This window comes from Hippopotamus amphibius, chromosome 5 (assembly GCF_030028045.1).
Source record: "Hippopotamus amphibius kiboko isolate mHipAmp2 chromosome 5, mHipAmp2.hap2, whole genome shotgun sequence".
Classification (NCBI taxonomy): Eukaryota; Metazoa; Chordata; class Mammalia; order Artiodactyla; family Hippopotamidae; genus Hippopotamus; species Hippopotamus amphibius.
In genome coordinates, this window is record NC_080190.1 from 85,423,246 (window position 1) to 85,443,244 (window position 19,999).

The 19,999-nt window shown below is 38.7% G+C and overlaps 1 protein-coding gene across 1 annotated transcript in view; it reads left to right on the forward strand.

Annotated features, from left to right (window-relative positions):
• Positions 1-19,999, forward strand: part of RYR2 (ryanodine receptor 2) — a 549,009-nt gene that overhangs the window by 282,833 nt on the left and 246,177 nt on the right. The window contains exons 30-31 of the mRNA XM_057736978.1: positions 11,861-12,069; positions 13,967-14,141. Coding sequence (XP_057592961.1) covers positions 11,861-12,069; positions 13,967-14,141 — 384 coding nt within the window. The remainder of the gene's footprint in view (positions 1-11,860; positions 12,070-13,966; positions 14,142-19,999) is intronic.

Consider the following 19,999-nt stretch of genomic DNA (forward strand, 5'->3'; position numbering starts at 1 on the left):
TCTTTGTTACGGTGTGTGGGCTTCTCAGTATGGTGGCTTCTCTTGTTGCAGAGCATGGGCTCTATGTGCGCGGGCTTCAGGAGTTGCAGCATGCAGCCTCAGTAGCTGTGGCACACAAGCTTAGTTGCTCCACAGCATGTGGGGTCTTCCTGGCCCGGTGATTGAACCCATGACCCCTGCATTGGCAGGCAGATTCTTAACCACTGTGCCACCAGGGAAGTCCCTCAATTTCTTTAATGGCTTTGAAAGATATTTAGACTTTCCTATTTCTTCTTATGTCAGTTTTGGTAAGTTATATTTTTTTCAATAAATTATTCCATTTAATTTGCCATATTTATTGGCATAGAGTTAACGTCTCCTTATCCCTTTAATGTCTGTAGGATCCATAGTGACACTATAGATATTGATGGTTTTCATTGTTGATATTGGTAGTTTATATTTTCTCTCTTTTTATCTTGGTCAGTCTTCTTAGGGGTTTATTAACTTTATAAATTTTTTAAAGAGTTAATTGATCTTAATTTTTTTGGCTTAACTTGCAGACATTTATTTATCTTCCTACATCACCAATTGTGGGTTATTGTGATTAAACTATCATAATTATGAGTGGCTATGTCTTATATCTCCTTAGTGACTGTGGCATCCTATGGAGAACTTCAAACACTAGTCATACTGTTAAGAGCTCCTAGTTTCACAAACCCACAAGCCCTTTTATTAATTACCTATTTAAATGTACTCTTTAATGAACAAATGGATGTATCAAGCATACAAATATTAATTAATAATACCTTATGATGTATAGCATTTCCCATTGTTTTGCATACATTTTTAATATTTGAGTCAACTCTTCTATTAGGTATATACCTAATATATGTACAATAAATACCTAACAAGGGTACAATAGTCATAGAAGCTTTTGAGCTTCCTTCTAACTTTGTGTCTCCCTAGAGAATAGTAGTTAAGAGACATGACAATCTATATTGTTTCTGTTGGAAAGATGTTATAATGATGATAATAATAAAGGTTACAGGGAAAATCACCCATGGTTTTAAAGTCTGACATATCAACCATTTGAAATCTCCCAGTTTTATTTTCATTCCTTCCCACATGAATATTTATATTTTGGGTGTCTAGAGTCTTAATAAATATATCATTATCTATTCTTGCTTTCCTTCCACAACTCTGCTTCATTTTAAACATTTTGGAAGTTATTTACTCTACATTTATAGGTATTTCCTACACCATTGCTTTTCTGATGCTCATTCAAAATTATGTAGAGAGTGTGCTGCCAAAGTCAGGCTGACTCAGTTGTAAGGTTATAGATGACAGCCAGCAAATTAAAGAGAAAACAGGAAAGAAACAAGCCCACTATAGCTCAGAGGAATGATTAATGGTGGCTCTAATAATAGCCTTGAGTCGTTAAGGAAATAGTTAATTATGGTCAGTATTCAAGGAGGAGAAGACATTTTACCCTGTACAAAGAAATATGCAGTATATGCCAGAGAAAAATAATGATGATTATATTTAAACACAGTAACAATTATGGACATAAACTGTGTCAGATACATCTGATGTGTTTACTTCTAGTAAGAAATATATTCAGGAAGATGCTGGATAAGATGTTATTTTGAGGACATACAGTGTTTTATACTATCTACAACCATAATATAATTTCATCTTCTTAACACTTCTATGAGGCAATGTATTACTACCTTATGGTTACCTATTTTCTTGCAACATATGAATTTCAAAAAGGAAGAAAAGAACCTTATATTTACTAAATCCATCTTTGGGCTTCATGTCATCCTCATTTCCATTTGATTTTAATACATAGTTATTGAATATCTGTGCTTAGTTCTGGGAATTCAACAGTGAATAAAACAGTTTTGTCCACAGGTAGCTTTCAGGATAGGCAGGGAATGTAGACTAAATTGTCAATGCTTTTATACAGTGTAAGCATTAATGCCCAAGTGTCACAGCAGAGAGGGTTTAATTCAGCTTGGTGGTGTCAGAGAAATCTTTATAAAGGAGGTGTTATTAGTTATCTACTGCTGTGTAACAAATTTCCCCCCTAAAATTTAATGGCTTAAACCAACAAACATTTGTTAATCTGAAAGTTTCTGCAGTTAAGGATTTGTGAGTGGATTAGTGAGGTGGTTCTGGATCATGGCCTCTCTTGAGGTTGCTGTCAAGTTGGCCAAGGCTACAGTCATCTGAAGACTTCAGTGGGGCTGGAGGATTTGCTTCTAAGACAGCTCACTTGCATAATTGTTGGTTAAAGGACCCAGTTTCTCTCTGGATACTGTCAAGAGGCCTAAGTTCCTTGTCATGTAGACCTCCTCTTACAGACGCTTCAGTGCCTTCACACGGCAGCTGGAGTGAGTAATCTAAGAGACAGTGCGAGGAGGAAGCCTCAGTGCCTGTTGCAATGACTTCTACCATATTCTGTTTGTTGGAAGTGAGTCACTAAATGCACGCACATTTAGGCCCACACTTTTTGAAAGAAAGTGTGACAAAATATTTGGAGACATGTTTTAAAACCATCAAAGCTAGGGTAAAGTTTAGAGGAATGAGTAGGAATCAGCCAGGTTCATGTGTTCCAGACAGTGAGAACAGTGCAAAGTGTAAAGGCTCGGAGGTACAAGGGAGGATTGCACATGGGAATTTCAGCCAGCTGTGCATGTCTGAATGTAGAGTGGAGTTGGAGAAGCAGGAGGAAATGAAGGAGAGAAAGCAAAGATTGAAACAGAAGTTTCTTCTGTTTAAAAGAATTACTCCAGTGGCTCTTTAGAGAATGGGCTGAATGTGAACAAAATTAGAGTTGAGGACAGCAATTTGGTGGCTATAAAAGAAGTGTAGGTGAGGAGCATTGAAGGCCTGATCTTAGCCAATACTGGGAATAGAGAGACTAGGAAAAAATTGTTTGACATTTAGAAACTGAATCAGTAGAAGGACAAAGGTGGTGTCTGGGATGGTTTCTGGGTTCAAAGATGTCAAGTACCTCCACATTCACTGGGAACACAGGAATTGGAGCAGATAGAGATGGAAAATTGGGGAGATTCTGAGTTTGATTTTTAAATATGTTGAGTTTGAGTTGCATTTGAGACAACTAGACACAGAAACCGAGACTTAATTTGTGTGTGTGTGTGTGTGTGTGTGTGTATGTATGTATGAAGCTGAGACTATTGCTAGAGAGAAAAAGAGGGTTAAATTTTTCATTTTTTTAAAATAGAAATTCGGGCATTTTTAAATGCCAAGAAAAAGAACCAGAGGAAAGGAGACGTTGAAAATAAAGGGGAGGAACTTGATGAAGTATGATCTGAGAATAGCTAGGGGTGGGGGAGTGAAATTCACAACATAGATAAAGGGTTTGGCCTTATATAAGAGGGAGAACACATGCACCCCATGGTGAGAAAGCAGTAAGGGTTTGAAAGAATGCAGAAAACTATGTTATGGAAAATCAAGAGGAAACTAGGGGAATTCTTACTGTGCAGAATTACTATTTTCTGTTGAAATATAAAATGAGGTTATTTGCTAAGAGGGAAGAGTGAGAGATGGCCTTGGAGAGAGAACAATGAAGATTTACTGAGTGTAGAATTCTAGGATGGCTTTTTTCCTTCATCACTCTGTATGTGCCATCCCAGTGCCTTCTGGTCTCCATGGTTTTTTCCTTCCTTCCTTCCTTCCTTCCTTCCTTCCTTCCTTCCTTCCTTCCTTCCTTCCTTCCTTCCTTCCTTCCTTCCTCCCTCCCTCCCTCCCTCCCTCCCTCCCTCCCTCCCTCCCTCCCTCCCTTCCTTCCCTCCTGGCAGTCTTGGGTCTTCATTGCTGTGCATGGGCTTTCTATAGTACAGGGAGAGGGGGCTACTCTTAATTGCAGTCCTCAGGCTTCTTACTGTGGTGGCTTCTCTTGTTGCGGAGCACAGGCTCTAGGTGTGTGGGCTTCAATAGTTGCGGCATGTGGGCTCAGTAATTGTGGCTCTCAGGCGTAGTTGCTCCATGGCTTGTGGGATCTTCCCTGGCCAGGGCTTGAACCCGTGCCCCCTGCATTGGCAGGTGGATTCTTAACCACTGCACCACCAGGGAAGCCCCTGGTCTCCATGTTTTCTTTATGAGGCATTGGCTGTTACTCTTATGGAGGATCCTTGTATATGATGTGCTCCTTCTTTCATGATACTTCCAAGATTCTGTTTGTCTTTCAATTGTTTGACTAGGATGTGTCACTGTGTATTTCTTAGAGTTTATACTACTTGGATTTTGTTGAGCTTCTTGGATCTGTAAATTAATGTTTTTCATCAAATTTGGAAAATGTCTGGTCATTATTTCTTTAAATAATGCCCTTTTCTCTCTTTCTGTCCTTCCCTTCTGAGAATTCCATTATTTGTACCTGGTCAGGCTTGCTGTATCCCACAGGTCACTAAGGCTCTGTTTATTTTTCTTCATTTTTTTTCTTTCTGTTTTAAATACTTGATTATCTCAATGTATCTGTCTTCAGATTCTTTGATTCTTTATTCTGCCAGCTCAAACCTGTTGTTGAGCCCCTCTAGAGAATTTTTAATTTCAGTTATTGTACTTTTTAATTCCAGAATTTCTATTTTTTAATAATTTCAGTCTCTTTATTGATAATCTCTGTTTGGTAAGACATCTTTCTCATACTTTCCTTTAGTTCTTTAGACGTGTCTTCTTTTAATTCTTTGAATACATTTGAAATAGCTCATTTAACATTTTTGTCTAATAAGTCCAATATCTGGGCTTCCTCAGTGACAATTTCTATTGACTTTTTTCCCCTGTATAGAAGACATACTTTCTTGTCTCTTTGCATCTCTCACTATTTTTGTTGAAAACTGGACATTTTAAATAATATAATAGAGCAACTCTGGATTCTCCCTTCCTCCAGGGTTTGTTATTGTGCTTGTTGTAATTGTTGTTACTTATTATGTTAATGAATTTTCTTAACTAGATCTCTAGTGTTTGTTTGTTTCGTATGGCTGCTGAAATCTCTGTTTCACCAGCTTAGTGGTCAGCTGATGATTAGACAGAGACTTCCAGAAATGGGACCTATAAATCTCCCAGTCTTTGTCGAGGGAGGAGCTTTGTGTGTGTGTTTGTGTGCCTTGAATGCACAACTGCCTTCACTTATGGCTTTTGCTGAGCTTCAAGGTCTTTCAGACATGAGAACTTAGGGCCTTCTCAGGTCTTTTCTGAACACACCCACAGCCCTGGGCATGGGCATGGCTTACTAGATCACTAGGATTTTGTTGAAAGTTTTCACAGCCTATTATGGACATCTCATTCCCCAGCTTTTCTTTTCAGGTATTTTGGACAGCTTGTTGTTTGCCTCAGCTGCTGTTGGCACCTCAGGCAGCTGCAGTGTTAAACAATTGCCTCTGATTATTTTCAGCAAATGCCCTGGGGAAAAGATTCTTTGCATTAAGCAACCTCTAAATCAGATCAAATGAATCAAATCAAATCAATCCAATCTTTTCCATTGTTCTCATTGCTTTTATGAAGAAGAGTCATTTTTGGAGGTCCATACTCTGCTATTCCTTCTGATGTCACTCAGCAGTAAAGATTAGAGAGAGAGGTTTGTGGGATGGGACAGAGAGTAGGTTTCAAAGAGATAAAAAGATGGCAGAGAAGAAATAATGGTCCAGTTGAGGCTGGAGACTTTGAGTTGGTAATAGTGCCAGTCTGTTGTGTGCACATGTTTTCCAGCAAGCTCAGCGGAGCAAGTATAGGTGGAGAGAATGAAGACAGTGAAATTAGACAAAGATTGGAGTTAGCAGAGCAAGTGAGGAGAAGGATAATAGAGCAGGAAGGTACTGAAAGCTCTATGGATAAGGCAAGGAAGCTGCAGAGGAAGTTGAGTTTGAAGAGTGAATGTGTGTAAATAAGGAAACAAGAAAACTAGGAGGAAAAAATGGTGAAGAGAGGATGGCATGGTTTCTGCATTTTAAGAATTTAGAGGTAGAACCATTGATAGTTGATTGACAAGGTTCAATGTTTATGACATTATGTGAATAGTGAGGCTCATGTAGAATATTCCACAATGGAGGCTGAGATTCTGTTTTTTGGTTTTTTTTGTTTTTTCTTTTTTTGGCTGTGCCACGTGGCTTGTGGGATCTTAGTTCCCGGACCAAGGATTGAACCCAGGGCCATGGCAATGAAAGCGCTGAGCCCTAACCACTGGACCACCAGGGAAATCCCTGAGATCCTGTTTTTTGTTTACCAGTGTGTCCTGGAATCCAACAGTCTGCCTCCCTCATAGTAGGGATTAAATTGATCTATATGGAAAATACATAAGAAAGATTCATTTTACAGTTGAAGGAATCAGTAAAGGGAGAAAATAGCATCTGAACTAGCTGTTGAAGAGATCAAAATATCAACAGGAAGAGATTGATGGGAGAAAGGGTATGCGTGCCAGAGGGAAAGTATATCTGATGTAAGTAAATACAGAAAGAGTTGGGGGGAAATTGATTGTCTTGTTAGGTTGAGTTATCGGGTATAGGTGGTGACGGAACAGTAATAGATGGAGATAGAAAGATTAGGCTAAAATATAGAATATCTTGAAAACCCAGCTTAGAAATATGGTAAATTTGTACAAGGAGTTCCAATGCCAGGAAGTTTTAAAACAAAAGATTGATTTGTGATCAGAGTTTACAACAGCAATGTAACTATGACAACAGTGGGAAGGAACAGATTGGAGGGGGAGAGTGCTTGGGTAAAGAGACCAGTTGGGAGGTCCTGGGAAAATTGTGATCTTCAGAGCAAGGATGGTGAAAAATGGAAATTAAAAGGTAGATGTGAGAGATTTTATGGAATAAAGCAAAATAAGTCTGGTGATCACTAAGATAAGATTTAAAGCATTAATTTGTAATTGGCTATACTGCTCTTGCTGGCATTAAAAAAGTTAAGGGCATAAAAATTTTGATAAAATTGAATCTAACCTTATGTAACTAGTCAGAGTTCTAATTTATTTTCTATTAGTCAGCAGAGTGCTGACTTATGTATTCCAGAATAAATACGAACTCAGTGTTTGAGTTATGCTATCTTTGGAGAATTATCCTAAATAATACTTTAAAGCATTTGAAAAAGTCATTTATTCTTATTCTTTACAAGATTTTATCAAGATTTGAATTGCTTACTTAGAAATTGTGCCAGGGAGTTAAAAGGATGAATAGTTAATGTCAGTGATCTTTTAAAATTATCATATACCTCAAGGAGTCTACATATGTGTCAAATTTTCGAGAGACTAAGCCTGCTTTCCTTCATAGTTTAGGATGCATAACATAATTTTAATACATAGTTAGATCTTGACTGCCCTCTAGTGGTAAGTGTCTTTAACTCTGTGGTTTGGAATGCACTGTGTGTGGATACTTTAGGTCCTGTTTGAATGATCTGATTCATGACAAAAAGCTAGAATATCCCATGCGTTCAGTTATTAATATACAGGATTTTTGCTAAATCACTGGCACTTCATATGTGTGCCTACACACACGTGTTATTTCTTGTTGCTTACTATAGACCAGCTACATTACTAGGGACCTGGGATAAATGCTGAAGAAGAGACATAACCATTGCCCCCAAGAAAATACAGTCTACTGGAGTAGTGCTTCTCAAACTTTTAACATGCATGCAAATCACCTGAGGACCTTGTTAGTATGCAAATTCTAAGTCACTGTGTCGGAGTAGTGCTGAGTCTGTGTTTCTAACTACGTCATTTTAATGCCAATGTTGCTGTCATTTGAGTAGTAAGGTACTGGAGGGCATAGACATTATATCCCACAAATGAACAATTCTATGCTTGCATTTGTGAAAAGTGATATGAAGGAAAAAGTACAAGGATCTGTGAGATCAAATAAAGTAGAGGACCTCATATATACTTCAGGACTTGGTGAGGGGATGTTTAAGCCACAGCTGAAAGAGTTTAGAATGTGGCAGACTAAGTTATTGAGGTCAGCTGTAGTGACTGCTGCATACACCTTTGGTGTCTTTCTGCCTGAGGGTATTTTCCTGGACACCAGAGTGTACATGACCTGGCTCAGGGATTGCTGGATGTGTCTAAGGCCAAATACCTTGGAGCTATTTGAATGGTCGTCAGTGTTTGTCCTCTCAGTGGTAGCATCTGTGAGGTACTAGGAACACAGTATATTATCAGACCTTGCCCTTAAAGGGCTTCACTAAAGTCATAAATCCTGAATTTCTTCTTTGAGTAGCTTTGATAAAATGTGTTAGGAATATATCTGCTAACTGTTCATTTTTTAAAAAGTCAATTACTATCATATTCATTATAACCATATAAAAATCATTTATGTAAGATACTTGCATGAGCTAGAATTGTATAAGTGGAGAGTGTTTGAAATCAAGCGGAGGATAGGAATTGCATGTTTAGGGGAGAGCTGTGTACCTTTGACAGTGGTGCTGCTGAGTAGCTCTTTGCCTGAGCTCCTGTGTCCGGGGCTCAGGAGTCTTTGTTCCTAGACTCAATTCATCAGGTACTTACAGGGCATCTACTTTGTGTTCAGCCACTTGATGCTACAGGGTAATGCAACAGAAATTTGTTATAAACTGCCTGGGTATTTTTTTAAATGTCTGTGGATCCAGCTTTCCACTTAGTAGTTTATCAAGAAACAGAATGCTGAGCTGTTGCTTCCTTAAACCATGGTTGCAAGCTACCCTAAACTCTTAAATGTAAAAAATATAGACTATAAACTATGAGTCGCATGGACATGTGGAGGAAGAGCTGTGGAACTTACGAGTCCTTTGCATGATGGTATCTATGAATAGCATGCCATTTCAAGTTCAGTTGAGTGCCATTAATGAGTGTAAGGACAGTGCAACAGTTATGACCCAGTAATTCCACTCCTGGGTATACATCTGAAAGAAACAAAAACACTAATTCAAAAAGATACAAGGACTTCAGTGTTCATAGCAGCCTTATTTACAATAGTCAAGATGTGGAAGCAACTTAAGTGTCCACCAACAGATGAGTGGATAAAGATGTGGTGTAGATATACAATGGAATATTACTGAGCCAAAAAAAGGAAGGAAATTTTGCCATCTGCAGCAACGTGGATGGACTTGGAGGGCATTATGCTAAGTGAAATAAGTCAGACAGAAAGATAAATATTGTATAATACGACTTATATGTGGAATCTAAAAAACACAACAAATGAGAGAATGTAGCAAAAAAAGAAACAGACTCACAATATAGAGAACAAGCTAGTGGTTACCAGTGAGGAGGGGCAAGGGGAGAAGGCCAATAGAAGGGTAGAGGATTAAGAGGTACAAACTACTATGTGTAAAATAAATAAGCTACAAGGATATATTGTATAGCATGGGAAAGGTAGCCAATATCTTATAACAACTATGAATGTAGCCAATATCTTACAACAGCTATACCTTTAAAAATTGTGAATCACTGTATTATACACATATATGATATTGTACATCAACTATACTTCAATTAAAAAAAAAGAATCATGGAGCAGCTTAAGGTCAAGGGAAAAAAAATGCCAGGACTAAGGAATTCTTCATCGTTACCTCTCATTGACCCAAATTTTCTATACAGTCCCCCTATTTTTATGACTTCTATTAGTAGAGACGATTAACGGTAAATCTTAATATCAAGAGAAATTTGTAGTGGGCTTTTAAGGAAATTGTGTAATGGTTATCTTTTTATACCAAATTTTCCACTGCATTGAATTTAAGCTAATATTAAAATTTATTTGCCTTCCTTGAGCACACTGTGCAATTCGTGGAGTCCCATGTCCTGGAAACATAAAACAGGAAAAAAGACCTGTGGGGTTTTCAGTAGTTTAGTTTTCTAAAAAAACTGAATGTTTCATACTCAGGAAATCGGGAGTGAATCGGTCAGTACATACTAGAATATAAGTCTGATTGTATTTGCAGATGTCAGCATCACTAAAAATAAGGGTAAATATGAGAAAGCATTTTATTTTCCTGAAAAGTAATTGCCCAGTGTTTGTGTAGTTCACAGCTCATATTCTGTACCTCTTAGGTGAGTTTAGGGAAGGTTGCAACCACGATTTATTTAAAGGAGCACTGGATCAGGGTGTTGTTTCTTTGGGAAACACTGACTCTGAAAATGTGGCTCTTTTTTTTATTTTTTTATTTTTTTATTTTTAGTATGGTGGCACTTAGAACTATTTTCTTAACAGTTTTTTTTCGTACTCAAAAAAGTAGTTTACTATGCTACCTTTCAAAAAGCATTCAGTTATTAAGTAATAGACGTGAAAATTTTTTACCCTTCACCGTAGAGATGCTTCTCTCATTCAAGCCCCTTCTGCTCCCACTTCAATGTATCAAAAGCAAACTTTTTCTCTTCGGAGGATTTTGTCTGTGCTGCCTGCTCCAAAGAGTAGTATAAATGCCTGACGTTTCAACTGTATTGACCCATTTATGTTTTCAGTAACATGTTTGAATGTATTGCATGATAGCAATGTGTGACATTTGAGGCTGTTGCTGCTGAACGCAGGAGATTTGCTTGGAGCAGACTAGGTTGTTAGGTGTGAGTATGCCTGTGTATGTGGGGAAAGGTGAAAAAACAAAATGTTGCTTATTCAGCAACTTAACCCAGCTTTTGAAAGATTTATCATCAGATACAGTTCCTCTATATGCCCTATAATCACCATAAAATCATCAAAAAACAATAATTGATCATTTCATTAAATCAGTTATTGTGTGCTGGGACCTCTTAGTCCTTTTTTTCTTTTCTTCAGTCTAATCTGAATTGTTAGAGATGATCTAACTGTGTGTTTATTGGCAACCTATAGTGCTTATCTCGACTGTTTTTTATTTATTTGACCATATCAGTAGTTAAGCTCTTATTAAACTTTTATTATTTAGCAGGTTTTTCCTAGCTCTTGAGAACAGGTGAGAACTAATATTTAACCAGTACCTACTAGTTCTGTGCCAACTGCTGGAGGCAGAGTGGAAGGAACACAGGCTTTAGAGTTTGGCAGCTCCCAAATTCTGCAGTTTGTTAGTTGTGTGACTTTGGCCAAGTCGCTTAAATTTACTCCTCTGTATCTAACCCTGACCTTGGCAGAGCTGACCATATCCTTTGATATCAGTTCAGTGGACCCTTGTCCCCATGTGCTGTGATTTCCCAGGAGGTGATGTTCTCAAAGTCACCCTGCCCCCAGGTCCCCTGCCCTGAGGTTTTGTACCGCTCATACACCCATCTCTGGTGCACCTCATTTCCTACAGATATATTTTCCCCTTTGCACCATGCTGATCCTGATGTTGGACATGGCCCTTTTATTTTCTCCCCAAATCTCTGAAACACAGCATTTGTGTGCGTAGCACGTTGCAGTGAAGATGTGGGGTAGTGGAAGAGTTAATGCCCTTAGCGGTCCTGCCTGGGAAATTTATCAGTGGCTCCCATTCCCTGCTAATGTATAGCCCTGTCTAATTGTTTTCTCTGTCTCCTCCTTACTTCCTGACTGCTTCTCCCCTCTTCTCTCCCACCCTATTTCCTGTGTGGAACAGTTTCAACCTATTTTGTTGGCTTTTCCCCATTCACGCCCTCAAGTTCATTTCATCTTCCACTTCCAAACCACCAAGTGCCTGGTAGGCTGTTTTCCACAGGAAGAGAAAAATTGTTTTAATACATCATCTGCCCTACAGCGTTAGTGACGTTTAACCACCAGCATCTCCAGAAGAAGGCCATGTACTTTCCACTTCACCTAGCTGGTTCCATCTGATATGAAAACACTTTGTAACACATGAACCAAGATAAGAATAGAAAGTATCATTACCATCATCCCTGTTCTTATGTGGTATCTGCCCTCCTCTTTCAGTTTCCCATCCAAAGATCACCAGAATCCCTTTCCATTCACAGCTGCCAGAGCTGAAGTGTGCAGCGGCACAGGAGAAAGGTTCCGGATCTTCCGTGCAGAGAAAACTTACGCTGTGAAGGCAGGGAGGTGGTATTTTGAATTCGAAGCTGTCACTGCTGGAGACATGAGGGTTGGCTGGAGCAGGCCGGGCTGTCAGCCCGATCAGGAGCTTGGCTCGGATGAACGGGCCTTTGCTTTCGATGGCTTCAAGGTGAGTGTGTTTCGCTGGGCACCAGCAACCAGCGTTTGTAGGTTCCTGGTTTTGTAGGCCGCTGTGCACCAGGCATCCGTATGCTGTGGGCTCCCACGCTCCCTGGCTGGACCTCTCCTGGTATTCCTTTAGGTGGTCCAGTAATATTAGTACTTTCCTGAGCTCAACTTTAGGCAAATTCTAGGAAAACTTCTGTCCTTGTAGTCTCAAAACATTTTCCCATACCCTGTGGATATTCAACAATATTCAAAATTCAAGAAATAAAATATTGATTCTGTATCATATCAAAAAGATGGATCATCTTTTTTGTGATTCACCAGGTTTGATTTGATTAAAATTGATTAAAACTCTGTATGCTAATTAAAAATACATTCACTTTGACACAGCAATTCCATAGAAGGAATTTATCCTCAAAAGATAATTGATGATAGGCATAAACATTTAATAGCCAAACATTTAACAGCCATTTAATAGCTGTTTGTTGTTTGTAATCACCAAAAGTTTTCATATTCAGCGTTATTGGAAATTTAAGTTTGGTGGAAGTTGGTCGGTTGCTTCTTTTGTTATTTATACGTTATATAAATGTTTAATGATAATTTTATCTGTATAAAATATTTTGAAATTAAAAATACAAAATATGTATATATGAACATAGCCACAATAGAATAGTAATAGTCAATTCTGGTTGATAAAATTATTGATATTTTAGTCCTTTATCTTATTTTGATTTGCTAATTTTCTTCAGTGAATTTGTATTCCTTTTGAAGGAAAACTTTTCTTTGAATTAAAAAAATAAAATTAGAATAAATAAGCAATTATGAAGAGATTTGACGTTTGGGTACCCAGCTATGCATGTGGGAAAGCATTTCTAGGCTAGAAATTAGTGTTGTGTCTTCTAGGACAACTGACCCACTCTGTTCTAAAATATTACATGTCCCTGAATCCTTTTTTTTTTTAATTTCAGATGGAAAAATTTAACACCTTTTGGTACCCAATTTAGTTAAATAAATTTTTTAAAAGTACAATGTGTTATACTTTAGAAGCATCATGTCATTGTTTTGCATTGGTGACTATATCCCATTATATATCAGTTCACAATAAAGGTGATGCTTTAGGAGAAAATTAAAAGATTTATCTCACAAAATAACTAATATAACTAATTTTGCATCTGTAAATCAGTGGACTATGCTTAAAGATTCAAAAGTCACATTTATCAAAACTATGTTTCAAATGTATTTATGAGATTTCATGTGCATTATATAAAAGTGTTGACATATATATATTCAATATTTGGCTTATTATTTCAGTAACTATTTTAAGAATATATTTGTTTGATTTGAACCTTTTTTGGTTTTAGTATATATTGAAATGCTTCTAGATTTCTGTTTTGCTAAAGTGTGAGTGCCATTGGTTCTAAGAAATGGAATTTTATTCTGAAACAGGTGAAAATTAGAATGTCATTTTCAATGATCACTTCCCAGCTTGAGTCTCTGTTCATAATTCTCTGCATTTGGGGGAGTAGAGAAAAACAGCCCATATCCCTGGAAGCGCTCATTGTAGTGAGAAAAATAAATTTCTAAAGACACAGTTTTTCTTTTAATAGGATGTGGGGTAAGATTTTTTAAATAATAGACACTTAAAATCATGGAATAGCATGCGGGCTTTTCTAAAGAGTCAATAACAGGGATGTTATTGAATGTTAATTTTAAGGTCAGGGATTCAGAATCTCCAGGCACCTCTGCAATGCCTAATCTACAGCATCGCTGTAGGCAGATGTGCTGACTACAGCTCCTCCTCCCGCTGCGTTAATACAGGGGCTACTGTGAGTCATGCCAGCAGAGGTGGGTGGGTGCTGTTCTCCCGGCTTTCTCTGTGACAATGACTCTTCTGTCCCCAGGCCCAGCGGTGGCACCAGGGCAATGAGCACTATGGTCGCTCGTGGCAAGCAGGCGACGTTGTGGGGTGCATGGTTGACATGACGGAGCACACCATGATGTTCACGCTGAATGGCGAAATCCTTCTCGATGATTCGGGTTCAGAACTGGCTTTCAAGGACTTTGATGTTGGGGACGGTAAGTGCACTGCATCTTGTGTTGTTTTCAGGTTTGGGGCACAGAAGCTCTTTGTTTCTGATGCCTCTTGACCAGCCATCTGGGTTTGAGGGTGAGCGAGCAGGTGAATTGCAGCTGTAAATCACAAGGTTGCCATGTGGCTTATGTGGTTCAACACCCTTGAAATCACTGTAGCAGAAACCCTCTCTATGCTGCTTAGCTAGGATTGTGATAAGGCAGAAATGGCTTTTGAGTGTGAATAAGAAAATAAATATCAGACCAAAGGACAGTTTTCCATAAATGTTAGGTGTGTGTTTGGAACGTCCCTGTTTAGTCAACGGCTTATAGCTTCTTTCTGTTCATTCACTTCAAAAAGATTGTAATGAGAACCCACCAAGCATCAGGCCCTCTGCTGGATGATGAGATGAAAAGGTGATTAAAACACTGTCTTGTCTTTAAGCAGATGATAGTATACCAGGGGAAATTCACCCTCATATAATGTCTATTCAGTGGATAAGTTCTAAAATAAAGACATGCAGAAAGTTCTATGGAAGCACAATGCAGGGAGAAAATACCTCTGCCTGTGGCGCTATGAGATGACCTTGAACAGGGTTGTAAGAGAAAGACAAAAGCCCTTTATGAAGGAAATGAGAAGGTAGGTGTTCTTCAGAGCTATACTTCCAGTAGGGTGGCCACTGACCACATGGGGTTATTTGCATGTACATTAATTTAAATGAAATGGAGTTAAAACTTGAGTTTCTTGGTGGCACTTGCTACATTTCAAGTGCTCAATAGGGACCCATGGCTAATGGTACCCTATTGAACAGCAGAGATAGAGAACATTTACATCATTACCAGAAGTTCTATTGGGTAGTGTTAATCTAGAGCATATAAACAGGATAATAGCTAATATCTATAACAAAATGTTATATAAATATCTCATTTCAAAATAAGCTAACACTTTTTTTCCAAATGGCTTTGAACATATCCTGTTACTTAAATATGTATTTATATATAGTCTTGGATTTTAAGATATACCTCAATGAATACTTTTAATATTTTATAAACTTGTTACCAGCCCTCAAAAAATTATCCAGCTTATTATTTGCATTAAGTTCTATAGTTATTCATTCAACAAGCTCTTGAGCAGGTATGCCCATCATTTCTCAAACACAGATTTGTGAAAATAATAGGAATTTTGCATTTTTATAGCTTAATTTCTGTTGTGCATACCTGTCTATCTGGGTGGCAGGTGAAACTGATGCTGAAATCTCAGCCTCTGTGCACCAGTGCCAAATCGAATCTCAGAGACAGAGTTTGGGATGAAGTAGAAAAGAATAGCTTTATTGCTTGGCCAGGCGAAGGGGGACACAGTGGGCTCCTGCCCTCGAAAACTGTGTGCCCCAACCTGGGAGGATTTGGTGAGGAGTTTCATAGGAATGGTTCGAAGGAGGGGTTGCCAATAAGGATGAGGGTGTGTGCAGGCCTGCCCTCCTATATTCTGGCCTCAGGTAATACTGATGAGCTCCTGTGGTTCCTTTCATCTAGAATGAAGAATGCTGACATCTTCCATTTGTTGGGGGTTTTAGTTCTGTAAAGAGCTTGAAGGTGTTATTATGTGTATCCCCTGTGGGGGAACCAGGACCCTGCCCTAAGGCTGCACTATTGTTTCTCGCTGCTCCTCCCTTGTCTCTGCGTCCCCTCCCTTTCCTGATTAGCAGCTGCTCTAATCTGCCCTTTGGAACTCAGGGAAGGTCATGGAGGCTGGATTCTGTTCCCTACAAACAAGAAACGAGGGATACGGAAAGGCTTCTGTGCCTAGGAGCCCCACAGGGTCCTGCTTGGTTTCAAAACTGGCCTTCTAGCCTCCCATCACCTGTCTCCCCTCCTGTAGTATCACTTTTAGGAGTGTCAGTGTATCACAGGGAAGGTGGGAGAGGGACTTTTTTTCTGTCTTATCTGTCTATACTGTTCAATACGATGGATATGACCTGGTAGGTTGTGTTTTTTTAATTGGTTGTTATTTTAAAATGCTTGCATGTTATGCTTTTCTTCTCGTGACGTTAAATTCTTGAAATCCCTATGTGAGTTTCACTGGTTTGAATTCTAGGACATAGATTCACAGAGTGATGTTAGAATTATAAACAATGCAGAATGCCCATTTATGCTATTTAAGCACATAAATGTTTACATGACAGCCCTGTCACAGAGACCAGTTTCCTTTGCAGTGATGAGCGAGGCTCCGAGGTGAGTCTGAGTGGCGCAGTCATATAAACAACTTCGTTCTTTGACTTTACATGTCATGTAATTTTTTAAATTTAAAAAAGGATTTGAAACTTATCCTGATAATTCAGTTGTCGAATTAATAGAGCGTTGTGATGAATGGTCTGAAAATTTTGTGGTCCATGACTGGATTGTTGTTGGATGTGTTGGGAAGTACTCTTTGGTCTCTAAGGCAGGTAACAAGTTTTATTTAGCCATGACCATTAGCTATTAACTGTGTAGGGGTTAGTCATAATTGCACATGTTCTGCCATGAGAAGGACTACAGGACTTCCCTGGTGGCGCAGTGGTTGGGAATCTGCCTGCCAATGCAGGGGACACGGGTTCAAGCCCTGGTCCTGGAAGACCCCAGATGCCGTAGAGCAACTAAGCCCATGAGCCACAACTATTGAGCCCACATGCCACAGCTACTGAAGCCCACGTGCCTAGAGCCCGTGCTCCACAACAAGAGAAGCCATGGCAATGAGAAGCCAGTGCACTACAATGAAGAGTAGCCCTCGCTTGCCTCAACTAGAGAAAGCCCATGTGCAGCAATGCAGACCCAACGCAGCCAATTAATTAATTAATTAATTAATTAATTTTTATAGAAAGAAGGACTACAGAGTTTATCCATGCCCTGTGACTTCCAAATGCTTTTTGGGAGTGGAATTTCCCCTTTTCCTCCTGATTAACTTTACATAACTTCTTAAAAAATACAATGGAACTACTCTGGGTAAAACACAATGTGAGGCCCTGAGTTGAGCTCCCTAACTTACCTACCACCACTGAGAGTGAGCCCTGGAGACATCTAAGGCTCATAGGAGCATGTTTGAAAAACATTAATTTAGGTCAACAGGAATATACTGTGGTTGCTAAAGTACTAAAGAGGTGTCATAAGTGCTCTCTTTTCGAATTGTTCTTATACCTAGCTTGTCTTTATGTCTGTGCCATGCTTGATTTGGTATTTTTAAAGATCTTCATAATTTCTTTTTGTTGCTGCAGAGATAGCTCAGTCACATGTAAAACAATCAAAAGAACTGTGGTAAGACGGACAGAAAATTTTCTATGTATAAAATATATACTCGTACGTACATGCACCCTCTGCAGATCCCTGTCTGATCAGCTTGGTAGACAACATGGCTAAACATATTTTGAAGTCTCTACCATTTGCATAGTTTACACAACTGAAATGATGTCTTGATCAGTATAAGTTGTTTCTAGATAAAAGCAAAATGAAAATCACGAAAATCTTTGAAAGACTGATGGGGTCATCCAGCTAAATCCAGGTGGAGATAGAGCCAGCCAGTTAGTTCCAGGTGAGGGTGCAGTTATTCCTAAAGATGCAGGCAGGGCTTTTCTAAGCAGTTACAGATCTGTTTCCCAAATGGAGACTGCACTGTCCCTTAGTGACCACAGACTTGACCTTAAAGCTCATATGTGAACTAGACAAAGAACAAATTGCTGAGATACACTGGCCTCTGATAGAAGAGCAAGATCTGTTAGCCTCTCAGCTCCCCTCAAAGGACCAGGACTTACATGGTCAAGATCAAGAGCATTATTAAGTTGTAGTGTCGAAGTGGAATTTTCAGACTTTAAAAACTATTTCATCTATGTGGTAGATCCTCTTTTAGAATTCTCCCTCTGTTTGGAATTAAAAAAAAAAAATCTCTTCAGAGTATCTCTAGGTAAAACAAACAGATTAAGTGAATCTTCATTTTTCAGAGTCCTCTGGCTTAATGTCAACAAAGGAATAGTGCTGGCAAGTACAGATGCCTCCCTGATAAGGTTTTCTGTGAATTCTTACCATTGCGCTGAAAGACATGCACGATCAAGAACAGGGAGAGCCCAGGAAAAGAGGTGGCAATACCCTCTGTTGTAGGCAGAATTCTAAGAGGAACTCTAGGAGTCCTGCTTCCTGTGAAGAAGGGAAGCCTTCTATAATCCTCTCTTTTTAAGTGTGGGTAGAATCTGAATATGATGGGGGTATAGTTCTCATGATTAGCTTACTTTGAGTTAATCAAGTGGAGATTAGCCATATGGGTCTGACCTAATCAGGCGAGCCCTTAAAAGAGACTGGGTCCTTCTTGCAGTCAGAGAGATCCAGAGTGTGAGATGAAATCTTCTCCTGGACTTGGGAAGGAACAACCTGCTATGGTGTGAGAGGGCCACATGGTGGAAATCTGAGAACAGCCCCTGATCTGTAGCTGGCAAGAAAAAGGAGACCTCAGTCCTACAGCCACAAAGAACTGAATTCATTTAATAACCAGGGAGCTTGAAAGAGGATTCCAAGCCTCAGATGAGAACACAGTCCAGCCAGTACCTTGATTTCATCCTCACGACACTAAGCAGAGAACCCCTATCATGCCATACCTGGACTAATGACTGATAGAACTAGGAGATAATAAATGGGCATTATTTTAAACTGCTGAGTTTGTGGTAATTTGTTCCACAGCAATGGAAAACAAATACATTGACCAATACAGTTTTAGTTTCAACTGAACCTGCAGACTCACAAAACTATCAAAGGGCATCCTTGGTGCCTGTCTACTCAGAGAGATAGAAAACAGGAATCTATGTTTGCTCACTGGTCCACCTCAAGCATGTCTCATCATCATTAATCTTTAGATGTATACCTATGGTCCAGATGCAGTTAACTAATCAGGAGTTAATTTTATCACAAATCATCTTGCCTGTAACATAGAAGACCTTCTAACTTTTACCCACAGAGGTCTAGTAGCCAATCAAGCTATGATGCCTGCCCCATAGCAAGAACCTGAAAGGGGTTCTCCTGATATATCCAGAGTCTAGTTCATCTTAACAAAGCCAGAGATTATTCCATATCAAATTTTGGACTGAAGCTTTTTTTTTAAGTAATAATTTTTATATGGAGCGTTTCTTAATATACTTCTTCAAGAGACCAGTGGAGGTGATTCTTACCATATTAGGCAGGGGACAAGAACTAGGCTAGTAGAGAATATAGTTTGATGTGTCTTACCACATGGTTCTTTTGATTGCTTTACTGGCCAATATATTTATGTCTGAGCTGACATTCTTTGCAGCAATAAGGAGAAATTATGAATATGGTAAAATATACCAAATCAAGCATGGCACAAAGACAGGTGGATGTGAGAAGAATTTAGATATAGAACATTTATAAACCCTTTTAATACTTTAGTATATTCTTGTGCAAAAAAGGCTGTTGTCCTAAATTGTTTTTCAAACTTGTAATATGGTATGAAAATGAAATTAGAAATGATAGAAATTGGAATAAGGGGAACAACAATCTGTAATTATTTGCACATAATGTAATCATTTGCAGAGAAAACCCTAAAGAATCTACAGATATTACTAGGAATAATTGGAACATTTAGCAAGGTAGCATTTCTATACTAACAGAAAACCTGGAAAACTAAATTAAATAGAAGATACCATTTACAGTAACATGAGGTGTTTTCAGTAATCACTAGTTATGTCTGACAGAAAGTGTACACTTCTTTTACAGAGAAAATCATTAAACTTTATTGAGAGATCAACTTTATTATGAGATTTATTATATGTGATCAACTGATCTTTGACAAGGATACAAAAAAATGCATAGTGGGGAAAGTTTCATCTCTT